Source organism: Xenopus laevis, chromosome 6L, assembly GCF_017654675.1.
Source record: "Xenopus laevis strain J_2021 chromosome 6L, Xenopus_laevis_v10.1, whole genome shotgun sequence".
Lineage (NCBI taxonomy): Eukaryota > Metazoa > Chordata > Amphibia > Anura > Pipidae > Xenopus > Xenopus laevis.
In genome coordinates, this window is record NC_054381.1 from 23,038,947 (window position 1) to 23,064,560 (window position 25,614).

General features: G+C 40.6%; 1 protein-coding gene across 1 annotated transcript; it reads left to right on the forward strand.

The window, feature by feature from the left end:
• The first annotated feature begins 306 nt into the window (after positions 1–306).
• map3k8.L (mitogen-activated protein kinase kinase kinase 8 L homeolog) lies at positions 307–23,782 on the forward strand. The gene is made up of 8 exons (XM_018267200.2): positions 307–725; positions 10,086–10,447; positions 13,469–13,636; positions 16,154–16,415; positions 18,097–18,203; positions 19,684–19,836; positions 21,084–21,327; positions 22,722–23,782. The coding sequence occupies exons 1-8, from the start codon at positions 689–691 to the stop codon at positions 22,853–22,855; spliced, it is 1,467 nt and encodes a 488-aa protein (XP_018122689.1). The 5' UTR covers positions 307–688; the 3' UTR covers positions 22,856–23,782.
• The last annotated feature ends 1,832 nt before the right edge of the window (positions 23,783–25,614 follow it).

Genomic DNA, 25,614 nt, shown 5'->3' on the forward strand with positions numbered 1-25,614 from the left:
TCTAGAGATGGGGAAGTCAGATCGTTTGAGGATTTGTACAATCGGATCTTTGCGTCTATGGCCATCTTAAGAAAAACCCACAAATAATAATAAAAAAAAAATAGACCAACTGCAAATTGTCTCAGAATATCACTCTCTACGTCATACTAAAAGTTAATTCAAAGGTAAACAGCCTCTTTATCTAGGAGGTTGAGTCCATATGCAATTAATTAAAGAGTCCATCCAGGGACACATTATAATGCAATTTGCACGTCACTTTGTGAATTTACCCATACGACGCAATAGAACGTCACTGCCGTTTTCTGGGAGTCGCTGTGCGAGTTTCTATGCGAGTTGGGAGTTTCTATGTGAGTGCAGCAGCAGATAATGGGCAGATAATGGGCAGAGAAGAGAGAATCTCCCCTGGGGATAAACAAATGAGCAGAAACCAGCGGGGGTGTGGGATTTCCTCCCTAGGGGGAGAGCGCTAACTAGAGAGACGCCCCAGTATGTGCCTGTCCCGAGCACTGACGGCTGCAGGAGTTAATCTCCTGCTTTTCGTGCTGTTTCTCATCACTTCCTGATACAGTCCCCCCCTCTGCTCGCGGCACGTGGAACCTCCCAGTCCTGGACTTTCCAGCTGAGATCAGTGAGCGGCGCAGTCGGAGCACAGGAGTCGTGTGATGTAGTGTCTGGAGTCGTCTCAGCCATGCCTGCTGCTGGCCACAGCCTCGGGTATAAAGCAGGTACGATTGTGCGGGTGCGGGACTGCTGCCGCTATAGGAGTGGGACTGGCACCGGCGGTTAAGACTCCCAGAGAACTTGCAGAGACAAATCAGTGGTGTCTTTACTATTTGCTAGTGTTGTAAGCGGGAGCAAAACATATACATATATATTTATAGTCAGAAGAAGCAGACAAATAATGCAAAAACTAGAAAAAATGAAGACCAATTTAAAAGTAGCTGAGGATTTTATAACAGTATAATTAGCAGGCTAGAGACGTGTATATATATCCTTGAGATAAGACTTACTGTAAGGGTTGGGGCAGATTCCGGAGGTTTAGTCGCCTGGCGACAAATCGAATCTTCTGCGTGGCGACAAGAATCGCCTGCTCTAATGCACTTGCGGCGCCTCAATTTCCGAAGTCGCCCATAGTTGCCTCACGAGGAAACTTCGGGCGACTTCGGAAATCGAAGCGCCGCGAGTGTATTAGCGCATGCGATTCTTCATTCAAGCAGACGGAAGGCAGTTCGGGGAGATTGTCACCACGTAGAAGAGGCGATTAGTCCCCGGGTGACTAAATCTGCCCCAACCCTAAAGCTCACTATAAAGCTATAGTGTTTGTGGCCAAGCTAGGTGAAATGAATAGTGGGGGGGCCATTCCTGTATATATACACTTGTCAAATTAGTGTCACTCAGCAGGGCACCCAGCAAAAATATATTTTTTTTGGGGGGGGGGGGCTCACTACCTATAATGATTGCACCCTGAGTTACAACCCCATGTCCTGCGCTCCCTCTTAGTAAGGGCAGAGACACGCGGTCAGATTCAGGGAGATTAGTCGCCCGGTGATAAATCTCCTCTTCTTCAGGGCAACTAATCTTCCCGAACTGCCTTCCTGCTGGCTAGAATGAAAATCGCCGGCGGGATGCCAATTTGGAATGCTTCGTTTTCCGAAGTCGCCTGAAGATTCCTCGTGAGGCAACTTTGGGAAACGAAGCGATCCTAGTGCCATCCCGCCAGCGATTTTTATTGTAGCAGGTGGGAAGGCACTTCGGGGAGATAAGATTAGTGGGGTGGTGCTCCAATCAGAACCAGAATCAATCTGTATTTCTTTTCCCCTCTAACAGCTGCTGGGTCTGGCATCTCTTATTATGGTACAGGGCTTTGTATGGGGGACGGTTGGGATTATGGGAGTAGATCGGGCTCCAGACCTGTTTAATACTGTATATTGTACTGAAAGTTACAGTATGAACCCACCTTGCACATTATCAGCTACAAAAGCTATGTGTGTAAGTTGGAGGGGAATGAGGTTATGTGATCCCCTGTACATTATTGCAAAGTATCCCTGGTATAAAGCAAAGTTCCCATTGTCCTAAGCTCAGCCTGTGCGTGCTCAGTGATTTCTGTGTGTCGCACATCAGGTAACCATTGGCTCCACAATACACTGAGTTTCCTAGCAATGTCAGAGGTGATGTACAGTAAGTGGGGTTTGTACACATTTAGGAAATTTTTGATGTCGGTCATTGCTGCAGCCTCATAAACGTGCCCTCTAGAGCAGTGGTTTCCAAACTGTGTGACTGTCTCCCCAGGGTCTAGGTTTAATGCCACTTAGGGTGAGACTGGGGGTGATGCTTATTTGCTGTCTTAGATATTCTAGAAACTGTGGCTGATTCAGTAATGTTTTCATATTTTTTGTGACCTTGTAATGAGCTATGGGGGCACTAGACAAATGAATGAAGAGGGGCTTGAACTAAATAATGCTGAAAACCACTTCTATTTTATTCCAGGACGGTGCATGTTTATCCACCTGTCCTAGGTTCAGAGGTCACATTGCATCATTTATAGACACACATTCCTTGTACAATCATTCTGGCCCAAATATTGCACTTTTTATGCACAGTAGGTGGTCCAAAGCATGAAGGTGCAAAATGCTGAAATAAATGAGAGTAATGGGTTATGCACTGCTATGAATAAGGGCTTGCCTTAAATGTTTATCCCTTTGACTTGCCTGTACTGCGACACTGAAAGCAGTATTTCCCTGCACAGCTGGTTCTGTCTCTTGAAACAAATGTCGGAGAAGATGGGCTTATGTGGTTCTTCGCAGATCTGCTACACTGTTTTCACGTGTCATAATCACCAGGATAAACAATACTCCTTCCAATAAAAATGTTATTTAAAAAATAACGTCTAAACCATTGAAAGTGTGCAATGAATGTATATTGAAAACTTGTTTAGAACTACATTTTCAAAAATGGTATCTCTTATTTTCCCCTTTAATATCTGTTATTGTCCCCTTTAGTCTCTGTTATTCTCTCTGGAAGTGTGTGTGTTGGCAACAGGGAGTCACATGAGGCTGCAAAGTTTTTTTCAGTCTTTGTCTGTGCCTGATCTTTGTAGAGCTGGATGGAAAGTACATAACTTACATATTTTTGTTTTACCATTTTGCAAGCACTGAGATATTTATAGTGATTTCCTCAGTGGTTACAACCCTGGCCTGTCGCGCAAATTATGGTCTGAAAATGAACGAGTTCAGTCTGTAGGGCAACTCCTTGTGCCCTTGGTCAGAATATAGTTTGTCTGTGTTTATAGAATAGAGGGTGCTGTTTGTGTATAAAACGTGTGTGCTGTATGTACATATTTGGGATAGTTATGGCTCGGTTGCAAAAAGTATGGGCCTTTATTTGCTGAGAATCCAAAGCAGCTTCAGTGTGGAATGCAGTGTACCAGTATAGACTGACGGCATAAAAGCAGGCGGTAATTACAGGCCACCCAGTTTCCCTTTTATTTGCACCCTCTGAATGGCATACAAGCTATTGGTACACCAGGGAGTGCCTATATGCACAGCCTGCATCAGAAATCATGGGGCCCCGTACAACAAAATCTAACTGATTTAAGAAGTTGAAAAAAACATTGGTGGCTAGGGTCCCCCCCCATAAAAGTTAAAAAAAAAAAAAAAAAAACCATAGGCGACCAGGGTGCCCTCACAAGTTAAAAAAAATAATTGGAGGCCACCCCCCTCACAAGTTAAAAAAAACATTGGTCGCCAGGGTCCCCCCCATAAAAGTATTAAAAAAAACATAGGTGACCAGGGTGCCCCCAGGTTAAAAGAAAATCATTGGAGGCCACCCCCTCACAAGTTAAAAAAAAACATAGATGATCGGGGCCCCCCCATAAAAGTTTTTAAAAAATATTTGTGGCCAGAGTCCCCCAATAAAGTTAAAAAAAAAAAAACATTGGTGGCCAGGGTTTAAAAAAAAAAAAAAAAAGACAATTGGTGTTAAGTGGAACTTACCTTTCAAGTTCTCTCGGCTTCTTCGGCTCCTTTTGTGGCATTAGTTGGTACTTCTGCAACTCAAGGGGGGCCCAGCTAATCCAGGAAGCACTTCACGACCGCGCCACCACTTAACACGTAAAAGCAACCAGGCCCCTCTGATGGCGGCCCTGCCTGTGTGCCACCCCTCTGTTCCAGTGTTTTTGAGGGAGGCATCACTGCCTACAGAGAGAAGCATAGTCTTGGTGCTCCAAGGCGGTGGGGGAAAGTGAAATAAATTAGATGTGTTTTATCTGTTGTATAAGTATTGCAGCTTATGTGGCCCACTGTAATGTGGAGGTACACAGATTTAAACATGACTGATTGATCCCCGGGGCATGCATGGATACTTTGTGAGTCTGAAGAAAAATCTGAATATTTTAGGACACTGCAAAAACATGTTGCTTTCTAAGTGCCTAATCAGTTGGTATCATGTAAGCTATGACATATACATGGCACTTTCTGTATAACCTATTGACATCTTATCAGCGAGATTACAACCGTAATTGGTGCTGTGTGCAGTTATAGCAGATACATTGTGTGATATGCACCCGAAGAATTTTATTTTGAAGGTGACACAGGCCACTTCCTCATTTATAGGCAGCTGATCTATTAGTAAGTGATGCAAGTGTTACTCAACAAAACCAACGTGAAGACTAAAGATTGGAGCATGGAGTAGTGAGCACCTTTGTTATGTTTGGCCAGTTACATGCAGTTTTCTGTATTATAATATAATACACAAAAGCCATGAATATCTTTTAAGTTATATCCTTATAAACGGTGAGTTCTGATGTCATTTCTGTCACATGACTCACTAAAATTTGTGTATTATAATAAATAAAGTACCCCCAGTTGCAAAATATGAGGATATTAGAAGTTAGCTCGGAGTTTCATGACGTGTATAAAAACACTCGGCCTCTTGTTTTTATATGGTCATGAAACTCCTCGGTAACTTATAATATCCTTATATTTTACAAGAGGGGGTACTTTATTCACTATATATCACACATAAAAGCAGGGCACACCTGTGGCAACGGGGGACCCATTCCTTATAATGCAGCCTGTTTCTCTCCAGCTGTCCAAGCATTCTCCAAAATGTCATAAACTGATGGAATTTGTCCTTACCTCACAGTGTAGTGATATTGGATTCTCATTGATTGAGGTGGTTCCAGTGCAACACCCTTGCCACCCTTCATTGATGTTTGCTCATTTATTACACCCAGTATGGATTCTGACCGATACCAGTCTTGCAACACTTTTTTTGTTGAGGCGCATGCTTGCCCATAATGAGCTAATGCTGTAACTTGCTCATTATGATGTCAGAAGCTAAATTTTTTGACGCGCGTATTTTTCTTTTTTTCTTTTTTGGATGCACAATGCCATACAAGTCTATGGGCGTCGTTTTTGCATCGAAACAAGGTGAAAAAATTCGCCCATCCCTACTATGAAATAATCCTTATTGGTGGCAAAAGCATCTTATTAGGTTTATTTAAAATTTACATTATTTTTAGCAGATTTAATGTATGGAGACGGAATACCCCAGGTCCCCAGGCATTCTGGATAACAGGTCCCATACCTGTATCACTTTGTTTGCCAAACCACAAAAGGGTGTTGGTACATGCCTTATAAGAAATACTTATACTTAAATACTACACTATATCCTTTTTGTCTCCTCTGTGCACACGGGCATCATATCATGTAGAAGTGCCCAGAATAGCACCAACTGCCACCCATTGGGAAATGCCTGAGAATGGCAGTATGTTGCTTTCCAGCTCAGAGATACTCATGGGAAATTTCAAGCTGCAACAAAGTAGTACTGACACTGTCAAGTTCTTATTTATATAAACTGTAGGTGACTGGGGTGGATTCAGGGGCTTCTCTGATGGCTGAAATACAAATTACAGAAAGGCCATCTCCCATAGACTCAATTTTAAGCAAATAACTCTAATTTTCCAAAATGATTTTCTTTTTCTCTGTAATAATAAAACAGTAGCTTGTACTTGATGGTAACTAAGCTGTATGCATGCACATTGGTGGCAAAACAATCTTTGTTTTTTAATTAAATGTTTATAAGCAGACTTAAGATATGGAGATCTAAATTACAAAAAGATTCATTATTCATAAAACCCCCGGTCCAAAACTTTCCGATTAAGAGATCCTATACTTGTATTTTATGCAGTTGACATAATCAGATAACATCAATGGTGCTGCAGTCCGATCCATGACGCCATTCTGTGGTAAAAAGCATCAATTTAATTGGCTTCAGCAACAGGCGATTGTAGGTCTGCAAACCACAAAGGAAAAAACAAACACATAATGATTTGATTGTACAGATAAATGAGCCGGGGCTGCAGGTAAAGCTGTTGAGTGTGAGGGAAGAAGGTTAAAAACACTGTGGGGCTTTCCTGTATCATGGCCACAGACCACAAAGTGACCCCAATAAGTTTACTTTTTAAAGTTCATAAAATATTCACTCATTTGTAGTGTTTTGTTCTATGTGTGTTATTATAGGTCATAGTGAGAATCAGCATTGGTGCGAATTGGTTATAATTTTCCAAATCGTGCATGTCTAGCTAGAGAATTGTTCAGCATTCGGGTTGTGCTGTTTGATTGTGCTGTGCCCCAACTGGCAAACATTGATTGTTAGCTCATTGGTCATGATTGAATGGCACCTGAAAACCCTGTCAGAGGGAGGGTCAGGTAGGTGCATGAAGGGGCTCTCCAAAGATTTTTTGCAGGGGGGTTCCAGCACACCATTGTTACATTGGTTGCATCAATAGCCGCTACTGAATTACACCAAGTATGTTCTGTGCTACAACCATTATTAATGCAGTAAGCATTGGTGCGCTGGAAGTGATGCCACCCCTACCCAAATTTTAGCTGCAATGAAAGAGCATTTTAGTGTACGAACAGTTTTATGCTGGAATTCTAGGGAGAGAGGCTGCATTGTGGAGGGACAAAAAAAAAACATTACTATTTGTGCCTGAAAAGTGCTCCTAGGAATGATGGGGGTACAGCGGTGAACTTGGGTTAGTTCACATTGAAACCAATGCCAAGTATGTGAGTTCCTCTGAAAAGTATTCAGGAAACAAGTAAAAAAATACAAAAATTTATTAGGACATATTAAGACATGGCCTGACGCGTTTTGTGCCTGTTGGGGCACTTACTGATAGGCTAAATGGCACACTCCTGTACAATGCTTAAATAGCGGTTGTAAACATTGACACAACTCCTATAGATAGGAAGGTGTATGGATATTTAGAAATAACTGAACATTAACAGGCTCTCTGAGCGACACCTCAAAGGTTTTTTTCCATACAGGTTGCTGCTTTATTTATACAGTGTTTCAGTTATTCAAATATACTTGGACCAAAGTATGAAACTGGCACCATGTAAGGGAAATTCAGATACAGAATAACTTGTGCATGCAATAATCTGCCCTCTGGCTCTCCAGTCAGTTTAAAGGAAATAAGTAGAATATAAATCATATTAAAGGGGTGGTAACTGCAGGTAATATCTCTGCATTTATTGCCGATCGTACAATTTTCAGTGGGAGACTGTCACTAGCTTTGGTCGGACGATTGCTGTCAGGGGCAGAACATCGGCTGATCTGTTCTTTTACTATTTTATTTGATCGGAATGATTAGTGGCAGGTCGGGAGATGGGGAAGTCTGATCGTACGTTGATTCTTATGATCAGATCTTTGCGTCTGTGGCCAGCTTTAGACTCAATTACCCCTGCCGGTCATCGAGGTCCTCCCTGCTGTTACATTCCCCTCTATTTGCCACCTAACCCACTCCCAGTAACTCACCTGGTCACTGGGCCAGATTTAGAGAAGGCAGTAGCGTTCTGTGACTAGGGTCCTAGCACACCCAACGCTCCCTAGGCATGTAAGTCTGCTGCCTACCCCTAGTTCCTGCCCTAAAACAGAGCATGTCACAATTCACAGCTCTCTATTCACATATATGGGTTTTAGGGCTGTATTTATCAATTGGTAAGAGCGAGAGTTCACCCGTTGATAAATATGTCCTGATAACCCAATACAAGTGAAATGAAAGCTGTTAAAATGACCCTCTGGCAAACTCCTTTGCATTCATTTTGTTCCATAATGACACAAGGTAGTTATATTAAGGTATGCCTGCATTTTTGGAATTTCCAAAAGCAGAACCATTAGCCTTGGCACAGCACGTAGCTTTCTGCGCATAGGCCGGAGTGAATGCCTGGGAGGTACCTACAGTATGTATAACGGCTTATATCCCATCTTTCATTCTTCAATTCTAATGGACCTAAGGCAGAACCCATGGGGATGTGCAGTACTTTCTCTATACTTTTTATTATTTTTGTTTATGACACAAATGGATTGCACGTGGGATTTCTCTAATTGTAGAGGTGGAGAAAGGGTAAATCCCATTGCAGCAGGGAAATGTGCTGTAATAATTGCATATATTGTAGTAAGACACAGCTGACCGTTTATCAAGCAGACATTCCCATGTTTGTGCAGAGGCTACAAAAACCCAGGCCTGGGGAAGGGGTTAGCTATTTTTGGTTGAAATGGGTATAAAGGGCCGAACTCGGTAAGGTGCCCATAAACAGGGATGACAAAATGCTATTTGGGCATATATTTACTAGGGATGCACCGAATCCACTTTTTTGGATTCGGCCGAACCCCCGAATCCTTTGCAAAAGATTCGGCCGAACCGAATCCGAACCCTAATTTGCATATGCAAATTAGGGGTGGGAAGGGGAAAACATTTTTTTACTTCCTTGTTTTGTGACAAAAAGTCACGTGATTTCCCTCCCCGTCCCTAATTTACATATGCAAATTGGGATTCGGATTCGGTTTGGCCGGGCAGAAGGATTCGGCCGAATCCTGCTGAAAAAGGCCGAATCCCGAACCGAATCCTGGATTCGGTGCATCCCTAATATTTACGGGAGATGCTGATTTTAATAAAAAAGTGACCCTTTCCATGCCAACATCGTTAGAGATCTTAGTGATGTTGACTCCATTTTACTAGGCATCATGCAGTCCCAGAGCAGCCAAGGGAAGAAGTTAATGCAATTGGAAGCTCCCAGATTTTTTTATGTGTCAATTACAGTACAATTTAAATAGTATAAATGTAAAGTGTCGTCCGTATTACAGTAGTGCATCATCGTTACGTGCCTGAGTGATTTGGCACAGCCAGGCTCCCAGTACAATAAGCACTTTGTGGGATCTCTGCCAGACAACTCACCTGTGCCCAAAGAACGGATCTAGTTACGGGAAAGTATGAATAATCAAAGCAGGATTCTGATTGGCTGCTGGTGTTTCCCCAATGACTCAGATATTAGATTTGTAATACTGAGCTCTGTCACAATCTCATTACTAGAAATCGAGAACTAATACCTGCTTGAGTAGGAGATTTCCATTTTTCATTTTTATTAACAGTGTTTCAAAAGAATTGGCCTTTCTTTCCCTAGTGCACATGGACTAATTAGTGACTGGTTGCCGTTGGTTACTGCAGCGGAGCAAAATACAAGTTCCAGCCATTACTGGCTCCCCTATGGAATTCGTGTGATAAAGGAGTCAGGGATGAGAGAAAGATGCAAATACAGAGAAGAGGGAAATTTTCATGCAAGCCGATGTGGTTTTGGGTGCTTTGGGCTACTAAAAAAAGCAGCATTTAAAGCCATTACTCTATCTAATGGGAGCAAATGTCCAGTTGCTATGGGTTACAAGACCAGGGCAAACTGTTGCTGCATAACTTTTTTTTTTTTTAATTTCTTTTCTTAGAGCTGCAAGCATTCATGACAAAACTCTATTAACATAACCAAGTAGTGATATATCTTGTCTCTTGATGCAGGGGTTGGGAGCAGAGCTAATAAGTGACCTTGGATCTCTCATTTTTAGTGGAAGTTTCTATATCGATTTTTTTAAACCATTATTTCTAGATGAAGGTATACCCCTAGTGATACTATATTATGATTGTCCCTCTTAACCTAAATCTCTTTAAGGGAAAAGTAAGATGAGTGCTGCTCACAGATATGCTATATTTTCCATTTTAAACGCAAGACTGATGACTCTACTTTTACTTGTAGGTTCTTTGTTGGACAGCAGAGCTGTCATGGAGCTCATGAGCACCAACAGTGACCAGATGGAAGAAACAGAGCTTTTGCTCACCTACCTGAATGTATCAGATGTTGTTAACATTATGGAGAACTTTTATCGAGACGGGGAAGCCTGTGCAGGGGTTGAGAAACCCATCCGGGAGTCCCCCGAAGCCTATGATTGTGAGGAGAGGTCAGACTCTCTGTTTCTCAGTGGGCAGGAACCGTCTCTTCTGTTATCGGTCAAATATGGAAGCGAGAGAGAGTTACTCAGTTTTGCCAATCAGGTCACTGACGCTTCCAAGTATTTGCATGCATGCCTGCAACAAGAGTGCGGAATCATAATGAACAAGGTAGGAATCGTACTTATGCTGCTAATGATTTATCTTTCTTTTAATTGCATTTTTCCCACTTTGCATCCTTTTAATTTTCCCTTGTATTTGTGCAATAACTTTACCTTGCATTGTATTCTCTAGCTCAAATGAATGTGCCAGTGGCTTGACATGTAGTTTAATCCTTGCATAAGACCGTCGTTTTTTTGTTTGGCTGCAACATTTCCTATAATCTTTTACTCGTTGAGATAAATACCCTGACATACCTGCCTTTCAAGCATCCCCTGACTGCCACTAGTGGATAATAAAGGACCCTCCTGTGCTTAGGGGCCTTTTCAAATTGTTCTACAGTAACATCAAAAAATATAAGTTTTTTTAAGTAATACAAATATAATGCAATGTTGCCCGGCACCGTTAAAAGAGCTGTTGCTTCAGAAACACTACTATTGTTTGTATAAATGAGCTGCTGTGTAGTAATGGGATTCAAAGGAGAAAAGGTTTAATTTACACAGCAGATAAGCTCTGTAGAACATAATGGTTTTATCTTTTATCCACTATTTAACCTGTGCCATATAGCCTTTTTTCAATTTCTGCCATTGCTACACAGCAGCTTGTTTATATGAACTATAGTAGTGTTTCTAAAGCAAACACAGCAGTTTTACCAGTGCAGGGCAACACTACATGATATTTTTATTACTTTAAAAAACTTAAATTTTTTGGTGTTACTCTTCCTTTAAGCTGCATTGCTTATATAACTTATTTTTTGCATTTGCCTTGGAGATCTTTATGGTGGTATTTATCAAATCAGTAGCACTATATATATATGTCTGTTATTACTATTGCAGGATTTTCCTTTGCTCTTGCAAAGGAATGTGCTTGCCGAATCTGCCTGAGAAACTATTTCATGTCTTGAACAAAACACTTTTGAAGAGTGTTTTTGTCAGACGTGGGGAAGCATTTAAGCAATTTGACATTGTTTATGCTGTGGGAGTTGTGAGGTGCTATTGCCCTTTCTAGTCGTCATTACTATAAAGAAGGAAGTTGTAGAAGAATTTAAAACAGACAAAGTTAAAAAAAAACACAAAGCAAAGGAAATCTTAGATACAAGTTCAAGTCGTTTATAAGTTGTTTTCCAGGGGGCTTTTAAAACATAGATTTGGATTTACTCACTGCCATTCTTAGGGTCAGGGCACACAGGCAGATTTGGGGAGATTAGTCGCCCAAACCCTGACCCTTAGCTTTTTGGAGCCTCTTGATAAAGCTGTGTACTGAGGCAACACCTGTCCTACCTTTATCCCTTGCAACTATTGTGGTTAGAGGGGATCTAACATTTTAATGTTTAGCTTGATGTAGACTGTGATATTCTGATGCAATTTGATACTGGTCTGCATTTTTTATATTTTGCAGTTTTTGAACGATTTAGTTTTTTTGTTCAGCAGTTCTCCACTTTGAAATTTCAGATACTATCTGGTTGCTAGGGGTAAATTTAACCTAGCAACAGGCAGTGGACTGATTGAGAAACTGGAATATGAATAGGAGAGGGCCTGCATAGAAACATAAGTAATAAAATGTAACAATAACAATACAATTGTAGCCTTACCGAGATATAGTTTGTTTTGGCTGCTAGGGCCAGTGACCCCTATTTGAGAACTGGAAAGAAGCAGAAAAAAAAGGCAAACCTTTTCTAATTATAGGCCATTCTATAACATAATTGATGTTAATTTAAAAGTGAACTACCATTTTAAAAATACACCCCTGATATTGTTGGACTACAGCTCCCAGCATCCTTTAGCCCTTTGAATATATGCGAGGATATCCTAGATTTGTATTCCAGCAACAACTGAGTTAAAGTGTGAACACTATTTGGCAGGTTATTCCTCTGGATCCTCTTAAGTCGTGGCAGTTACCAGTAGCCAGTGGGTGGGGGGGGGGGGGGTAGCTTAGTATATCAGCTAGGGTTACATATACAGTATATAAGTGAGAAAACTGGAAGCAGGGGTTGTGCTTGTGTGTTTGGACCCAGTTCCACTTTCCTTGCTATTGGTAGTTTCCATTTAGCATTTGGTTTCATTTTTATTTTTAGATTATACCTGTACAGAGTTTTGCCTTAATAGAGAAGTGAGCCTTACAACTTGTTTAGTACCATCTAAACCTATGATAGCAATTTTTGATATGACAGCATTTTTTTTTTTAATTTTAGACACTTTTATGCTTGCTGCAGTCAGTATACTGAGCGATAACATTCAGCCCAGAAACTTGACCTTTCTCCAAATCACTCCCCTTCCCAGAAACAGCCTGAGTTTCTCCAGCAGGGAGTTTCTTGTACATCAGAGCCAGTCTGAGTATTGCCAAGCTGAAAAATGTTTGTTGGCACACCTGCATTTAAAAATATATGTAAATACCCTTGAAAGGGAATGTAAAGCCAAAGCAAATATTTTGCATAATGAAAGAAATTGTCACTCTCTAAATGCAGAGACATATGTGGAGATTTAGGCAGATTAGTCGCCCAGCGACAAATCGGCTAGAATCTAAATCGCCTGCAGGATGGCCAGGTTCGGACTGAGAATTAAAATAGGCCCTGACATTTCAGGTACACAGAGGCCCAATCAGCCCACATAGAGGCCCAAACAGCCCCCATCAGCCCACAAATACTGACTTTCTATGGGACCTTATAGCAGCCCCTCTGGCATTTGCCAGAACCCAAAGAATGCCAGTCCGGGCCTGGGGACGGCACTCGGAGCCTTAGTTTTCCAAAGCCGCCAAAAGTTGACTCACGAAGAGCTCCAAGTGCAATCCCACCGGCAATTTGCTTCTAGCCGGCGGGAAGGCATTGCGGGGAGATTAGTTGACCGAAGAAGGGGCGATTGTTGATGGGCGACTAATCTTCCCAAATCTCCACTTGTGTCTCTGCCCTGAGCAAAACCTTCAGTGGGTGTGCCTTGCTGATTTTGACATTTGAATCAAAGTAGCAGATAATTAACAGACTTGTCTTGACTGTAATCTTGCAGCCTGGTCATATAATTCTGTTTCCCTTTCATTTAGATGCTCACCATCAGAAGTGGACGTTATCAGATTGAAACAGACGTCTTGCTATATCCCTGGAAGATGACTTACAGGAACATTGGTTCTGATTTCATACCTCGTGGAGCTTTTGGGAAAGTACATCTGGCACAGGATTTGGAAACAAGGAAAAGAATGGCATGCAAACTAGTAGGTTACTGTCACAGCAACTTTCCTAATGGCTATAAAGTCTACTGTTCCTAAAAATAGAGAGTCAGTTTCAAATACGTTGTATATGCAGCATACTTTATCATTTACTTATCTTCCCCAGTAATGGGGCATAACAGGGCACTAACCAGGGTTGCCACCTTTTCTGGAAAAAAAAATACTGGCCTTCCTATATTCTTGCAGTTTTTTCCTATTAATAACATTGGCATCAAGCATCTTTTTTACCGGCCAGGCCAGTAAAATACCGGCCAGGTGGCAACCCTAGCACTAACATATCTCCCAACTTTAAATCTCCCTCTTGCTCATCTCCTGTGCCAGTCCCTTCCGAGAGCTTGTAACAGTTTCGCGAGATGACTGTGGCGCAAAGTTGCCCTAAGTTTCCTCGCAAGGAAACAAAACTTTGTGTGCCATAAACCTTAAATGGTTGTTCACCTTAACTTTAACTTTTAGTATGTTTGATCAATTCTAAACAACTTATCAATTGGTCTTCATTTTTGATGTTTTATAGTTTTTTAATTGTTTGTCTTTTTCTTCTGGCTCTTTCCTGCTTTCAAATGGAGGTCAGTGATCCATCTTAAAAACAAATGCTATCGCTCCACGTGCAAGGGTTAATTGTAAAGTTCAAGGCTACCAATCAAATGTGTGCTTACACTGATTGATTGCTGTGAGTTATTGGCAAGCATTGAAAAATACAGTAGAACCCCCATTTTACTTTTTTCAGGAGACCAGAAATATGGTTTAATATCTGGGAAAATGTAAAATCAGGGAAATGCATTATGTACTATATATTGGTGGGCAGGGTCGGACTGGGCCACACCAGGTAAAACCCCGGTTGACCCCAGCCCTCAAGGGCCCCCGTCTGCCCAGACCTATTCCTCTGTCGGCTGCCGCCTAGAGATCTTCTGCTACGGCGGTAGTGCATACGCGCGGCACTCCGATATTAGCGCATGCATGTGTGCCTCTGTTGTTAGCGCTTGGTTGCGGCAATTTGTTTTTAGCGCATATGCAGTCGGGGGGACGGAACTTGACTTAAAAAGATGGGAAGGGGCACCAAGTGGCTGCCAGGAGGGCCCTTTGTGTTGCAGTCCCGTTGGGCCCCATTGATACAGTCCGACCCTGTTGGTGGGACCACAAAAAAGCAGTGTAAAATGAGGGAAAACTTAAAATCAGGGGGTGTAATATTGAGGTTTCTCTGTATGTTTACTCTCAGTAGAGCAAAGCAGCAGAGTTCCTGGTGCTCAATGTTCTACTTCCTGTCATACCTCAGTAACCCATAGCAACCATTCAGCAGCTTTCTCTTAGGCCTGTGGAACACAAAGACTCTTAGGCATTTTATACTTTCCATAGAGTTTAATGATCTGGACATGCCAGCACCGGTCAGCAGGAAAACATTCTAGTGTTCTTGTTAAAGCGTTTCAATGGAAACCACTCTGGGTGCCATAGGCCTTATAGTTTAGTAGGTTTCCTTCCTAGGATTCCCTCTGCTTTGTATATAAATAAGGCGAGGATAATGCTACACACGATATGATAACTTGCGTTGGGATGATTATTCAGGCCCTGGTAGCTCTAGAGCTGAATTGTACAGTATTTGATGATTTGATGATATTTCTCTGGCTTCAGTACAACAAAGTCTGTGTGAATAAAAAAGCTTGCCCTTTCTCTATGGGAAACTCGTTTTATTGGATATATTATTGATGAATAAAGCTGTTACACATTTACAAAGGGAAATTGCATGTCAATCTCATCTCTTCTTTCCGGATGTGCCACTGGCAGTGCTTTAGCTATTGCTGAACTACAATTTGCAACACCTCCCGACAGCAATAAACTGTTGGAGGATGCTGGAAGTTGTAGCATGAAGAGAGTCCATGGTGTGGACGCATTTGTTTGAGTTTGTCTTCTTGTTTTATGCTGGCAGAATTAAAGGGGTTGTTCACCTTTAAATTAACTTTTACTATGATCTAGAGAGTGATATTCTGCAATTGGTTTGCATGTTATATTATCTGTTGTTTTTCAATCAGTTTGCTATGGTCCAAATTACCCTAGCAACCATGCAATGATTTATATAAGAGACTTGAATAGGAGAAGCTCTGAATATAAAACATGAGTAATAAAAAGTGGCAATAACAATACATTTGTAGCCTTACAGGTTGTTTTTTTAAATGGGGGCAGTGACCCCCAGTTGAAAGCTGGAAAGTGACATAAAAAGAGGCAAATTAAAACTATAAAAATGAATAATTAAGACCATTTGAAAAGTTGCTTAGAATTAGCCATTCTATAACATACTTAAAGTTATCTTAAAGGTGAATCACCCCTTTCATGGGGGAAAGTCAAATCAAATTTACAGCTGTTGTTGCACTACAGCTATCAGCATCCCATCAACACTTTGACATGCTGGAAGTTGCAGTTTAACAACCTCTGCATGTTGCCCACACCTGATTTTTCTAATACTGCAGACATGGTCAACATTCTCCCTCACTGTGCCCCTTGATTTCTCTCCAGATCCCAGTGGAACACTTCAAACCAACAGAGGTGGAATTCCAAGTACAGTTGCGCCATGAGAATATCGCTGAGCTGTACGGGGTCATACTGTGTAACAACATGGTCCATCTTTATATGGAAGCCGGAGAAGGCGGATCTGTTATGGAAAAGCTGGAAAGCTGTGGCCCTTTGAGGGAATTCGAAATAATATGGGTCACCAAGCACATCCTCAAGGGACTGGACTTTCTCCACTCCAAAAACGTCATCCACCATGATATAAAACGTAAGTCCTTAGTCACCACCTGAGAAAGACCTTGATAGTGTAGGAACTCTATACAATCTTTATAGTTCTGAAGAATGTTAATTGGGTGCTAGAAATCCAATATCCACATGTGGTGCTCTTGGAAGGTACTGCGTTGAGGTGCATGAGGTGCTGTTACAGTATTTCTAGTGTAGTGGGCTTAGTGCAGTCAAACACGAACAATAGCAGTGCTTATAAGCACCTGTGTTTGTACATGCTTTAAAGACCAAATTCATATTAAAGGAACAGTTCAGTGTAAAAATAAAAACTATGTAAATAGGCTGTGCAAAATAAAAAATGTTTCTAATATAGTTAGCCAAAAATATAATGTATAAAGGCTGGAGTGAGCGGATGTCGGAACAAAACACAACACACCTTCCTGCTTTTCTTCTCTCTAACTCAGCGGCTTTAGGGGGGGCTACATGGGTCATAACTGTTCAGTTTGCAATCGATCCTCAGCATGCAGCTCAGATTCAAAAGCAAAAAGTTATGACCCATGTGGCTCCCCCTCTTGTCACTGATTGGTTACTGCCTGGTAACCAATCAGTGTAAACCAAGAGAGCTGCAAAGCAGGAAGTATTGTTCTGGCTATTATGTTAGACATCCAGTCACTCCAGCCTTTATATATTACATTACTATATTGAAAACATTAATTATTTTGCACAGAATATCTATTTACCCAGTTTTTATTTTTACACTGAACAATTCCTTTAATACTCATGGTTTGGAATGACCAGCCAACCACGCTCAAGCACTTTGCAGGCAGAGGAAGTACAGTACTCATCACATACAGGAAATCTCGTTTTAGCTGTTTTTAGTTGTAAATCATGATTACACGGTAGTACAATACACAATAGCAAAGTTGCTTAGTTATCAATGGAACAGAATTAATTGCTTAGTAATACCAAAACACTGAACAACATATCTTTATTAAGCCTTTAGGTAGCTTTTGGCCTTTCTGGGTTCCTGGTTCTATGACGCAGATACCTGTATGTGCTCTGTATAACAGGGCATAATAAACTTGAAGGACATAATTGGAGCTATTGTCAGCTGAAAATGCCTATATAGGGGAATACCTCTTAGATCTTGTCATAGCCAGTACAAAGAGGAACTATAAAATGTTGACAGCACAGATATTCCACTGTATTATGGATAAAGGGGGAAAGATCTTGCAATATAAGAGGGTGTTTTAGCATATCATAGGGGGCATGAGCAGAAAATGTATACCCTTACCCTAAATACATTAGATAACTTTAAGAAAGGGTTGGTTGTATTTTAGCAATTGAGATCTAACTATCAGCTAAGCAGGTTTTATATAGACATAAGGTTGAAGTATAATGGGAAATGGAATAGGGGCCCTTTAAATGTGGTCACAGGAGTGGTAATTCATACCTACTTTTTACTATACTTTTTCACTGTTACCCATGCAGTCCAGTCACTCAGCATTATGACCCACACAATGGTAAACGTGCAATGAGACCATCATTTTGTTTACCCCAGGGCAGAACTTCTAGCTCACATTGAAGTTCAAGGGATTATTGCTGTGGTTCTATTCTAGTGCACGAGTTACTAGATATTATTATAGATGCATAAAGCATTCCTACCGAGTGGAATATTGTGACATTGTTTTATGACTTGTACTGATTGCAGTCTTTTATTCTAGCCAGCAACATTGTCTTCATGTCAACCAAGGCAGTTTTAGTGGATTTTGGACTGAGTATTCAGATGACTGGGGACCTGTATCATCCAAAGGACCTAAGAGGGACTGAGGTAACTGCATACAATTGTAATATATACCTTATTATAAGTGGGATTTATGTTTTATTATGCCTTTATAACAAGACCGGAAAATGTGCATGTATGGTTTATTGTAGTCGATGCTAATTCTATCTTTTATTTATCGATCTGTCCATATCTGAATTTTTTTGTGGAATATTCTTCATAAACTACATGAGCAAAATTAATATTATGATTCCTGTTGGCATCTGCACCTATAAATATTATTAAAATTACCTAACCTGAGGCAGGCAGTATGACCTCTTTTAATACTGTATGTGGGCAAAAATACAAAAACATTTGTTGCTCTAGAATAATGTCTGTTTTTATAAAAATAAATGCTACATACCCCATCTCCCAGCTGTACCATCTAAATACAATCAATAAAATTTTGTCCGTTTCTGAAATAATCAAGTCCATCTTCACTATTCCTCTCTCAGCATCTGTTTCTCTTCATTCTGTCTTCATACAGCGATTGGGTGTCGGTTAGATCCAATATATCTTATAGGTGGGCTCATTTTGACTAGAAGATGTAATAGAGCTCACTCTATTAAAGGAAAACTATACCCCCCGAACAATTTAGGTCTCTATAAAAAGATGTTGCATAAAACAGCTCATATATAAAATCCTGTTTCATGTAAATAAACCATTTTCATAATATAGATAGATAGATAGATAGATAGATAGATAGATAGATAGATGCAGGATTTGTGCAAAAGGCAGGTAGATTTTGTTTATAATGGAATCAGTTTTTTGAATGAGCTCTAATAGATCTGCTCGGAAAGGAAGCCCCCCCCCACATATGATATCTTGGATCTAACTGTCAATGAATATCTGACACCCAACTGCTGCATGAAGATAGAATGAAGAGAAACAGGTGCTGAGAGAGGGATAGTGAACATAAACTTTCAGAAACAGTGCAGAATATTTAATTGATTGTATTTAGAAAGTTTCTAATTTCAGTATGCTGAAGCTTATATTACATTTTTTATTTTCGCGATAGTTCCCCTTCAATAATATACACCTGTATACAACTCGAGGCGTAAATAAGGCTATTGAGAGGCAGTGATTATTGTAATGCTGCCAGCTGCTCTTTTAATAGATTAGGCTTGCACCGAATCAGGGATTCGGCTGAATCCAAGAGCCTGGCCAAACCAAATCTGAACCTTAACATTTTTTTTTTGAAATTTGGCAATTTCCATGCACAAGGAGGATTCAGTTCGGTATTCGGGCAAATACAGAGAAGAGGATTTGGGATTCTGCCTAACCCTGATAAGCAGGGTTCCGTGCACCCCTATTATGAATATTAGGACAATGTGAGTGTCTCATCCTCTCTCACTGGCAATTAGTTCCTTCTACCCCGGTGCAGAATGCAGCAGACGTATTTTAGGAAATGCATGTTTAGTAAAGTTGCAATCGTAGCAGAATGGATCTGAAATGACATTCATAACCGTTGGCTGCTGTTTGTTTACAGATCTACATGAGCCCAGAAGTTGTTCTGTGCAGAGGGCATTCAACCAAAGCTGATATATACAGCATGGGAGCCACCATCATTCACATGCAGACTGGTTATCCTCCCTGGGTCAAAAGATACCCACGTTCAGCCTACCCCTCCTATCTCTATATAGTAAGTAGTCTTTGTCTTTGTTAAAACAATAACCTGTGGACCCCTATTTCACTTGCAGTTTAATATACTTAAAGGAGAATTCAACCCGTAGTTTAAAAAAACCCTCCCCCCTACCTGCCCCCCCCGGGGCAAATACCCCTAATTTTTTACTCACATGCCGTGCAGATTCTGGCCTCGGAGTTCACGGCAGCCATCTTCTTCTTCCCCAGTAATCTTCATGTATTGACGGCATTTTCGACGCATGCGCAGTTAAATTTCCGGTCCCGAACAACTGCACATGCGCCAAAAGTTATGAAGACTTTGGGGAAGTTTTCGAGTCTTTCGGCGCATGCGCAGTGGTTCAGCACCCGGTACTCCAACTGCGCATGCGTCAAAACTTCCGAAAAAGACCAAAGAAAGAAGATGGCACCCGTGAATCTGCATGGGGGGGGGTGAGTAAAAAAAATTAGGGGCATTTGCCCGGGCGGCAGGTAGGTTGGGGGGGAGGGGTGAAGTGACTAACTGAAATGCCTTATAAGCATAAATAATTTTTAGTGATGCACCGAATCCACTATTTTGGATTCGGCCGAACCCCAGAATCCTAAGAGAAAGAATACCGAACCGAATCCGAAACCCTATTTTGCATATGCAAATTAGGGATGGGAAGGTGAAAACTTTTTACTTCCTTGTTTTGTGACAAAAAGTCATGCGATTTCCCTCCCCACCCCTAATTTGCATATGCAAATTAGGATTCAGATTCGGTTCAGGCAGGCAGAAGGATTCTGCCGAATCCAAATCCTGCTGAAAAAGGCCGAATCCTGCCCGAGTCCCGAACCGAATCCTGGATTTGATGCATCCCTAATAATTTTAAAACAAAGGTTGCCCTTTATAAAAACAAAACATATATCATTATAACATATATATTTATGATTATAAACTGTACCTGCAGTTCATCATCACATTTGATTTTGTGGAAATATTACTTTTGCACTTCTTACTTCCTGCTTTTTTTTTTGTTCTGGAAGTGAGACCTGCAAAGGAAAAGTTCTTCCTTTATGCTTGGAAAACATGCGCTATTATGCTATACTGAGGTATAGTTGTATTTACAGACATGCCCATTACGATGTATTAGTTTCCCTATTGCAAGAAAAAACACCAAACCTTCCATGAACAATATTTGACAGGGGACCCTATTTGCTTGAGCTAATGTTTTAGACTTTTAAAATTTTAGCCTTATAAAATATATATTTGTTTTCTCTATGCAACAGATACACAAACAGGCTCCTCCATTGGAAGATATCGCCGAAGACTGCAGCCCTGCTATGAAAGCTTTCCTGGCTGCGCTACTGGAGCGGAACCCAAATCAGCGGCTGCCCGCTGCAGATCTGCTGAAACACGAAGCTCTGCACCCACCTCCTGAGGATCAGCCTCGGTGCCAGAGCCTGGATAGCGCCCTCTTTGAAAAGAAACGATTACTGAAGAAAGAGCTGGAGTTGCCAGAAAACATTGCAGGTACAGAGATTATACTTGGGCTTTATATTAATGTATTAGATAAAGGTCAAATTATCATTAGTAATTCTAAAGGCAAATACACCCAATGACCAAAGGGTCATTTTAAAAAAGGTTAAACTGTTTACCCATAGCAACCAATCAGCAGGCAGTATTTAGATGATGTTTGAAAGCAAACTTGTGATAGGTTGCTATAAAATGTATTAAAAAAACACCCTCCCCCAGATTACGCTTCTGTCTGTCTTGGAAAATAGGAGCTTCCAAGGTCTGCTTTTTAAGGTTTCAGATGTTGAACTCTCAAAATCCTCTGACATCTGAAGTCCGCTGGGAGCTGTAATTGTCTCTAACTGAATTGGAAGCAGGTTTCATCCCTGCCTTACAGCCTTTCCCAAGATAATTACCCCTTAAGGATAGAACAGCTTTTTAATGATTACCGTATTATTACTTGGGGATCGTAAAAAAAAAAACACCTTGTTGCCAAATTCAGAACTATCACTAGTTCTCTTATTTTACTGGATAACAATGTGTTCTCTGTGAACAAAAGATCTGAAGACTAAATTAAATATGTGATTTATCATAGGTATTTAATCCACCTTTAGCAGTAGTAATGACTTTGAAGTGGTAGTTGACCTATTACGTTTATTGTGCGCAGAAGACGGATTAAGATTAAAGAATAAGGAAAGCAGTGCTGCAGAGTAACTCTGCGCCTACCTCCCAGCAATTCAGGTCAGAACCACCAGGTCATAGTTACAATGGACCAGTATATGTCTGACCATTTCTGTTCTAACTGTAATTAATGTATATTGGAAAGCTGTCAGGAACAGTTCCCCTTTAAATAATGGTTTAATGACTGGTGTTTCCTACCTTAAAGGGCATGTAAAGTCTAACATAGAATAAGGCTAGAAATTCTGTATTTTGTATACTAAATATAAACATGAACTTACTGCACCACAAGCCTAATCAAACAAATAATTTATGCTTTCAAAGTTGGCTACAGGGGGTCATCATCTTGTAACTGTGTTAAACATCTTTGCAAGACTAAGACTGTGCACATGCTCAGTGTGATCTGGGCTGCTTAGGGATCATCATAAACAAAGCTGCTTGAGTTCTGCATGGCTGGGAAGTAAGGCGGGGGCTCCCCCTGCTGTTCATAAGTATGATTGTTTCCCTGCTCAGCAGTTAGGGACCGTCTGACAATTCCTATCCACAGCAGTAAATGAAGGGAGAATTTCACTGCATACAGTCAGGTTTCTTATAAAAACGGTAAACATTTTTTAATTAAAGTATATTGGAGATAGGTTTCTTTTTCATTAAAGAAAGTAAAAATGGGATTTTATTTTTTTGCCTTTACATGCCCTTTAATGGTAATGATTGCGCTTTTCTGTTTTAATTTCCAGACTCTTCCATTTACACAAGTGAAGAATCGGAGCAGATGAGGAGGCAGCGATCTCTCTCTGTTGACCTTGGAGCCCTGGCTGGCTACCTGAACATTGTCCGTGAACCTCCAACTGTGGATTATGATTGCCCCTGAAAGAACAAGTCCAGGAGATGCTTGTGTCTACAGGAATGGCTTTTAGTGAAGCAGCAGGAACTGCTCAGAACATGAAGCCTATTCATTTGTATCAAACATTTTGGACCTTTAGTCACAGACTAGGGGAAGGGATTTGTAATGTCCCCAAATGCTCAAAAATTTCACATGGGCCGGCTGATTATACTGACATTTTCAGGGGTTCAGATTCTACTTACTGACCAACGAGTCACTGAGAATATGAGAATATTAACTGGTATACCCTATTATTTCTGCCTAATACATTAACTCAAGTGGAGAATAATCAGTCATTAATGTGTGTGACAAATACTGCAGCTTTTTTTTTTTTTTTTTTTACTACGTCTGGAGGAAAGGAATGGATTCCCGTGGAAATGTGCCTCGTTGCTTTTCTGATGTGTTCCAATAATGTTTTGACATGATATTCTGTACATCCTGATGGATGATTGTGTACGTCTATAACGACTGCTCATTAAACTCCATTTTCGGAGGGGTCACACAGCCAGTATAATGCACAATAACACTTTAGCTACGATGGATATACTGCATACTGTGTATGCTATTCACTTGCACCTTATAACAGCAAAACCAGCTTGCGGACCTGTAATTATTCTTTGAATAGTTTCACTGTAGTGCTTATTTAACATGAGGCATCTGAATGCCACATCCCTCCACTGGAGGGCAACGGCGATCAAAACACCCCATATGTAATAAAAAAAAAACACAAAGTTTTCCCAGTAGCAGTAACACATAGCAACCAATAAGATGTTTGCTTTAGGTTACTAGTCCTGGGCAAACTCAGTGCCTTCTATTACATAAACCCTTTAGAGTCTTTGTCTGACATGCTCTATATAATGTGTATGCTTCTAAGCTCACTGTTCTCTCTAAGCTGTGAATAAATCATTCTACTGATATTGTCTCCCCAGGGTCTTTATTAAAGCAGTGGTACATGGGGTATTTTGCAACAATCTCTAAAAAGAATGTATATAGAGGCCTAAAAGCAAATATTCAATATATCTAGATTATTAAGCATCAATGGTTTGTTGAAGCTTGTGGGCACATGGACAGATAAAGTTGGATAAAGTAGAGCATCAAACTGAAGAGATCCAGAGGGCCAATCAGAATGGGCAAAAGTCTTTGAGGGCCACAGCTTTCCAAATTGGGCTGCATATACCATGGCGATTATGTACAATAATTAAACAATTATTTTGGATTCATTATTGACTAGAATTATATTAGTACCCAAAATGTTATTTCAGGGTTGGTGTTTGTTTTGCAGTTTTTACCAAATTTATACAACAAAAACCCCAAAAGGTATCGTGAACTTGATTGCTAAGGAAAATGTAATAAAACCCAAGGGAGGGTCGGAACAACGGTTATTTTAAAGGAGAACTAAACCCTAAAAATGAATATGGCTAAAAATGCCATATTTTATATAGTGAACTTATTGCACCACCCTAAAGTTTCAGCTTGTCAATAGCAGCAATGATCCAGGACTTCAAACTTGTCACAGGGGGTCACCATCTTGGAAAGTGTCTGTGACACTCACATGCTCAGTGGGCTCTGAGCAGCTGTTGAGAAGCTAAGCTTAGGGGTCGTCACTAATTATCCAGCAGAAAATGAGGTTGGTCTGTAATATAAACTGATGCTATAGGGCTGATTATTAAATTCTGATGCTAATTGCACTGGTTTCTGTGCTGCCATGTAGTAATTATCTGTATTAATTACTAATCAGCCTTATATTGTGACATTTCTATTCTATGTGTACTGTATATTGTGAGTGGGTCCCTAAGCTCAGTAAGTGACAGCAGCACAGAGCATGTGCAGTGAATCGGCAGAAAAGAAGATGGGGAGCTACTGGGGCATCTTTGGAGACACAGATCTTTACTGCTAAAGGGCTGTGTTTGCCTTGGGCTGGTACAGAAGCACAAAACATAATGTACAACATTTCTAGCTACTTCTTTAGTTAAGCTTTAGTTCTCCTTTAAGTGATGAGAAAGGTCAGGGGGCTGCAAAGTAGATGTGCGGGAGGGCCACATGGTGCTCCCCAAAACCCAAGTCATGTGGCTTTGATTATATGAGGTATTGATAAATCGACATGGCTGATGACCTTGTTGGCAAATATATAAAATTCTTAACTGAGCGGAGTACAATTCACAGGTAATTTGTCTTCTAGGCATTTAATAGCCGTACTTCCTGAAACTTAAAGGAAATGTAAACCCTCAAAACAAATCCATGCTTGTAGCTTTCTTCTAAACACTTTTTTGTTGTTTTCAAGACATTAGCTGTTTTAAAACTGCTGGTAAAATTGTTGTACCATGTTAGCCAACTAAACTTTATAGGGCAACCCCTTTTGAAATAAAAAATAACAAAAGTGGTATAAAGGTGATACATTTATTGGCTAACTAAGATAATCATAGCAAGCTTTGATAACATTTCAGTTCCTTTTCAACCTGTGAAAGCTTGCTGTGATTACCTTGGTTAGCCAATAAATGTATCACCTTTATACCACTTGTTTTTTTTTTTTCTAATTGCAAATGGGTTGCCCTGTAACAGTTTTAAACTAACATTCATGATATTGGCAGTTTAAAAATGGATGGTTGCTTAAAAACTAGAGATAAAGCAAATGTAGATTTAAAAAGTCTTTACACGTTTTGTTTTTGAGGGTTACATTTCCTTTAAATGAACATTGACTGAGACTCTGTAGCCAGTTCCAGATACCGTATACACTCGAGTATAAGCCG

Coding starts and splice junctions, on each gene's coding strand:
- map3k8.L (XM_018267200.2), top strand. CDS start 689: ATGCCTGCTGCTGGCCACAGCCTCGGGTATAAAGCAG. Junction 16,416..18,096: donor CATCCACCATGATATAAAAC/GTAAGTCCTTAG, acceptor CTTTTATTCTAG/CCAGCAACATTGTCTTCATG. Junction 21,328..22,721: donor GTTGCCAGAAAACATTGCAG/GTACAGAGATTA, acceptor TTTAATTTCCAG/ACTCTTCCATTTACACAAGT.